Source organism: Ambystoma mexicanum, chromosome 2p, assembly GCF_040938575.1.
Source record: "Ambystoma mexicanum isolate Mex_15411 chromosome 2p, UKY_AmexF1_1, whole genome shotgun sequence".
NCBI lineage: Eukaryota > Metazoa > Chordata > Amphibia > Caudata > Ambystomatidae > Ambystoma > Ambystoma mexicanum.
Genome location: NC_090923.1, coordinates 382,989,993 through 382,995,992, shown reverse-complemented (window position 1 = coordinate 382,995,992; position 6,000 = coordinate 382,989,993). Strand labels below are relative to the sequence as shown.

Sequence of the window (6,000 nt, the reverse complement as noted above, 5' to 3'; positions counted from 1 at the left end):
TACCATCACCAAATCTAAAGTGAGGAACCGAACTCATTACAGATAACGCAGCATCCGCATCCCATTTCCAGCCCAAAGAGATTTTTTTTTTGTAGCACGTGCTTTCTGATTCGAGAGCTGCGGGGAGTGTGAAAAGCCTGCCGACTGTGTAAGGCAGACATCGGGAAAGAATCCCACATGGTTAATTATGACCCCTGTTTATATCTCAGCGGGTTCAGTCCAATCAGTCCAATCCCCCCCCCCCCCCCCCCCCCCCCGCAGGCGCTATTTGCCAGACTGCCGCTGGACCGCGGGGGTGATGGGCTAGTGGGCGCCTATTAATGATACAATGTGTTCCAGATGAAGGAGGCACCCGCCATCCGGCTCCGTTCAGAGGGAGGGGGGGGGGCGGGGGCGGCTGCCTCTCCCCTCCCCTCCCCTCCCGCGCGCCTCCAGAACCCCAACGCTCGGCTCCCCACTCCTCCCAGCCGTCGAGTCCACACACTGGATGAGCGGGACGCCTCTGTCGGGGCGGGCTCTCCTGAACTAAGGAGGCAGGTCCGAGAGGAGGCTGTGCTGTGGAGGAAGGAAGGCGGCGTGTGGCTTTAAGGGAGCCGGCGCTGCGCGCTCCCGCCCCCCCTCCTCTCTGCCCCCGCTCGGCGCGCGCTCCCGCTCGCCTCTCTGATTCTCTGCTTTAAAGTCTGGGACTGGCTCGGGCTCGCATGTTACTTCCTGTATGAGAGAATGGACAGCTTGCATCCCTGCCCGGCCGCGGCTCTGAGCATGGACTGAGCCCCCCCCCCCCCTCTCCTGCGCCCCGGCAGCCGGTCATTATGCGCCTCCCCCGGACCTGGGCCGAGCGGTCTGCATGAGGGAGCCGCTGTGGCTGCACGGAGCCCCTCTATCGCGCCGGGAGCCCCAAGTTGGGAGATTCCTGCAAGTGAGCAGCCTCCCCTCTGCTGCTCCAGGCCGGGCACAGCAGCAGCTTCTGGAACTGAACTGGGATTTGATTTTTTTTTTTCTTTGATTTTTTTTTTTTTTTTTTTTGTGGCTTCGACCTTTTGAACTTCTTTTTTGCTGGCTGTGGGCGGCGAAACTAATTCAACAAGTTTCTTATCAATGTGCTTTTTGTCATGCGGAGACTCCTGGAACCGTGTTGGTGGATCTTTTTCTTGAAGATAACGACCTCGGTGATGCATTATGTGCTGTGTTTCCCGGGTAAGCGGGCGCAGGGAAGGGTCGACTCCGAGCTGGCTGTCTTGGCTGCTAGCACAGGCTTAGAGGCCGGTGGGGACGGCTGTCTGCCGGAATCTAGCCAGGGCTGGTTGGTGGGACTGGGCTGGGAGGGAGGGGAGCCTACAATCGCCGCCTAAGGCCAAATGGAGAAACTTTTGCTTCAGCGCCTGTGTTTGGAAAGGGGGGGGCTGGGGACACATCCAGGTGCCGGGAGGGGGTGGGGAGAGCTGAAGCCGGCAGAATGGGGCGGGAGGGGGGGTAGTGGACGGATGTACTTGGAAAGGACACGGTCTCGTGACAATAAAATGGATTAACCCATGAAAAATGGCCTACCACGGTGGTATTTGAGACCAGGCTTGGGATGTTGCCGCGTATCTTTAGAGCAGGCAGACATTAGACTGACGGATAGGGGGATAGGTCCCTGCTAGAGGGGTTTTGAGTGCTCATGGGGTGCTAGGGGAAGAAAGTAGATTGTTCTGAGGCCCCGCTGTGGTACCCTCCTCACGGCATGTGGCCCCTGGTCTGTGCCGTGTGTGGGCCCCTGTAGTGATGCGGTGTGGAGGGTGGGCCGTGCTCAGTCGTATGGCTAGGTTTGCAGAAAATGCACCCCGTCGAATGTGGGCCTGGCTGTGTGGGTGCCTGGACTTGTTGGGTTGTCTTTAATAAATATATGGGGGGTGGGGCGAGGACCAGCCTCTTTCTTGATGGGTTTCTGACCGAAGCAGACTAGAGACCCGCATGGTCGTTTTCTTGGCAGAGTTGCCCAGGCGCACGCAACCGAGATAGTTCACAAAAGTACAAGGCTCCAATCCCCGGGGGCGGCTTATACAGCTCTGGCAGGTCGATGCTAGAAGCTCGTCGCCGTGTCCTGTCGGCATAGCTTGCTCTCAGTCAAGGTTTAACGCTGGGGGGTGGACGTGCCCTTCTAGCATTGCCCTGTCTGAAGGAGCCACCCGACCTCTCGCCCTACATCGCCATGCATAGACCGTGCTCTCCTGCTGGCAGCCCGAGCACTTTAAATGCCGTGCCTGCCAGGCAACCGGAGACTTGGGGCTCTTGGTGACTGGCTGGGGTGGGGGGGGGGGGATTGCCCTTGGCGCAGTGCGCCCCGCAGCAGTCCCACGACCAGAGCCCAGTGCAGTTTGCTGCTGAGGGATTTGACTCTTCGTGGCGACTGTAGGAGCCGAGGGAAGAGCAGTATACAAGGCTCTGCGTGCAGATTCCGTGGATTAATGACTGGTGGAAAGGAAGGACTGCTGTTTGCGCTCAATTACATGAAAGGCTTTATTTACCTTTTTGTTTATTTTGAAAGTAGTAGTGCACAAAACGTTTTTTTTAACCTATTCATCAATATTCCTGAATGCAACGTGTTTTCGCACGCTCTGGGAAATCGCTGACCGTCGGTTCGCGCTCGTCTTCCTGAGACGGGTGGTTGCGATGAGCAATCGGACCTGCCAAACTTTCAATGGCTACTTGACAGCCTGAGCCTGTCAGTGCGCCAGCCTACCTGCGCCCCCCGTGCACGCACAGTCTGTCCGTGCACTTGCAGGCGGCTGCCCTTGACAGACGGCAGCCGGTCTCCGCTGCTGTCCAGGTGCATCCCAGGAGCGCCTCCATAGACGGGGAGTCGGGGAGGGAGCGCACGGCAGGCGCCCATCAGTCCCGGTGCCAGGGGCACGAGGGTAGAGGCGACGTGTCGTGATTGCGTTCTGTGTATCGCCGCATTCTCATTCCGGGATAATGTGGGGAACGCTTACGTGCGTTTCATCATCGCACGCTCCCAGGCTTGGCTCGCCAAGGTTGAGGCTTCCCGGTCATTACGGGGGATAAACCCTGCGGGTGAAATGCACGATGATTCCGTAACGGTAAATCGAGTCCTCCGAAGTGCATCTGCATGGAAAATGCAGACAGCGAGCTCCCCAGAAGGCAGGTTGCCAGGCGGGGGTGAAACATGTCAGGTTTTTGGGGAAGCATCCTTATTCTCTCCAGTCTGTGGCTGCGGTACCGGCGGAAGCTGCCAGGGGCAGCATTGAGCTTTCCCTGGCATTCCTCCTCAGACTGCCCACGGAATGTTCTGGGAACGGAAGATGGCAACTAGGGAACTGCCAAGCGCATCGAAGGCCAAGAAAAACCTGTTGGGGCCTGAACAATCCCTTTGGTTTTTTAGTGGTCCAGTGTCTCTCGTTTTTGGGTCGGCCCGCGCTCCGTTCTGCACACTGCAGATGATCGCTACGCGCCGCCTTGTTCCACTGGTTGCAGTGGCATGTGTGCCGTGCTGCTCCACCGAGCCGCATACCAACTCTTTAAGCACCTTCTTCTTCTGTTAAGGCATACTATCTTTTCAGCTTTCATTAGAGTACGTGCACGCACCTTTTACCTTCCGTGTGCGATCGGTTTTGTGCAGTTGCTTCTTCTGAAGGGCTGCTGCTCGAGCCATAGGTGGCAAAGGCCAAATGGCGCCCAGGATGTGCTTGGCGGGAAATGGCCTCACTCTGTGACTAGCGCACACGTCAGCAATAAACAGATGATTTATCATTCCAGTAGCTCCCGCCTCTGCTGCTTTCATCGCTGGCAAGGTATATGCCGGTCATTATACAGTCCTCAGGCCGTGGCCGAGGGCGACCAGTGATGCTCGTGGACACTGCTGCGTAGTTAACGTTTTCAAGAGAACTTGGAAGTGCCCTATTCCTATTGATATCATGTATCCAAATGGAGGGTTCTAATGAAATGTATGTGATGGGATGCTCTGTCCAACTCCTTTTTAATTGCTCTGGTCCCGAGGTCTCTTTGACTGGTCAGTATTCTTCCGCAGTTGCCGATTCATCAAGCTGTACTCCGTTAAACTCAAGGCTGTCCATATAGTGTCCTCATCTTTTGTAATAATGCTCTTCTGAAGCCCTGAATCATATTCTGCGTGTCTGCAATATGTTTTGTGTGCGAGGAACATTATATAACCTATTACTTTCCATGGTTGAACAAAATGCGTTGTGCCTTCCCAGAGACTGCGGCTATTTACTGTTAAATGTGCAGTTGCTGTCATTTCACAAACACTGACCGTTTCTTAGCTGGCCGTGCCTCCTCGCTGTCCGTTTCTTAGCTGGCCGTGCCTCCTCGCTGTCCGTTTCTTAGCTGGCCGTGCCTCCTCGCTGTCCGTTTCTTAGCGGGATGTGCCTCCTCGCTGAAGCCTCTCAGTAGCTGTTTCGTTAACTCGCAGGTCTGTGCCAGTGCATTGACTCTGATCTTCCGGTCTTAACCAACTTTCGCATTTCCAACACACCCAGAATGCACTGGCGCACCAGGAGTTTGACCACACTCCAGTGAAACTCTCATTTCTGTTCTGTGTAGATCCTCCGCTCTTGCTCCATGGTGCAAAGGGCCTCCTGATATGCAAATGCATTGATGTGCTTTGATCCAGGTACTTGGCTAGAGACATCAAGGCGTATGATCCGGCCAGATGCCCACAGCCGGTGGCGCATGGCAGACTAGTGCTCCCTTATCCAGAATTTAAAACAGAGGGAGCCCTCGATCTGACCCCATCGCCCGTGTTGTGTGACCCACTACCACGCTAGATTGGTTGCTGTATTTCTTTTCTTGTTTTGCAGCCTCTGAACCTGTAAGTATGGAGGACTGTACGAAAAAAAGGACGGGTTCTGAAATGGGACGCATTGTGGGTGGTGGTTCTGTAAAAGTCTGTTTTGTAAGTTTCAGAGGTTCTACAGGTTATCACTGTTAGGTCTGAATATAAAGCAAGGTCTCCTGGTGTTTTTATTGATCAGGATCTATATTGAAGGAATGTAAGATGGGCACACATTGGCAATGCTGGCTGATGCTTGCACTAGTCAGATGCACACTTGAATTCACAGCAGTGGGATGAGGATTCCATCTGGCCGAGAAGCACACACCATGTGTCCATTTCTATCTCTAGCTTCTGTGACCAGTAATACTGCATGCTGAGAAAGATATCCTTTGTAGGAAAACATGAATACTTCTAGTTTGAGGCTTTACTCGCCCTTGGATGACCAAAGCTCATTTGCCCAAGTCTCAAACCAAGGTAGGTGATGAGAAGCTCTTGAGTAAGGCTTTTAATGTTAGATATTATTTTCGACCAGCGACCTGTCCCATGGTTACACAATACAGCTACCATATTATATTTAACATGAGCAGACTTCTTTTTGAGGCCTAGTTAAATAGGCAAGCATGTTTTGATGTCCATTTCATTATTTCCCTTTTTGTTATTGCCTTATTTATTATCAAGACTGCTTCTATCAGTCAAGCATGTCTGTATGTGAACAGATGGTCACCAATTTTTATGTAGGCTACCTGGCAATGTTTGTAAATGATCACTCCTTGCCTCTAATATTTCTTGTTGAAATGGTTCGAGTTATTCGTTTAATTTCTTTACCTACCGGCACTAAGAACTTGGCTAGCAATGCCCCATCCTGGCAGATTGCAAGACACAGACAACCAAAGTGCCACTGGACCGTTCGCAGGCAGCTGCATATGCTGTGAACCAATTTAGGTCCCCTACGGCCTCCATAGTTGTCCCAGGTTGGATGCTTCCACATCCCTGACCCCCCCCCCCCCCCCACCTGCGCCTCATCTTAAAATATGCTCCTGCACCTCTGGTTATACCGTGAACCTCCCAGCAAAAGGTGAATGATTTTGTGCTCTGAAGCAGAATGTTTCTACCAGTGTCAGTTCTCAAACCAGGGAACGTTTTCGTTTGTATTCCCATGATTTTTGTCCACATACCGTGGGAAGGTGATTGGAAGAGCTCGCAAAGAA

At 53.4% G+C, this 6,000-nt stretch overlaps 1 protein-coding gene across 2 annotated transcripts in view; it reads left to right on the top strand.

Annotated features, from left to right (window-relative positions):
• Positions 1 to 475: 475 nt before the first annotated feature.
• PTPRG (protein tyrosine phosphatase receptor type G) overlaps positions 476 to 6,000 on the top strand; it is a 1,528,043-nt gene continuing 1,522,518 nt past the window's right edge. The window contains exon 1 of one of the 2 annotated variants that reach the window (XM_069643751.1): positions 476 to 1,197. In XM_069643751.1, coding sequence (XP_069499852.1) covers positions 1,113 to 1,197 — 85 coding nt within the window. In that variant the 5' untranslated portion in view covers positions 476 to 1,112. The remainder of the gene's footprint in view (positions 1,198 to 6,000) is intronic. The other variant, XM_069643750.1, reaches the window with a different exon arrangement.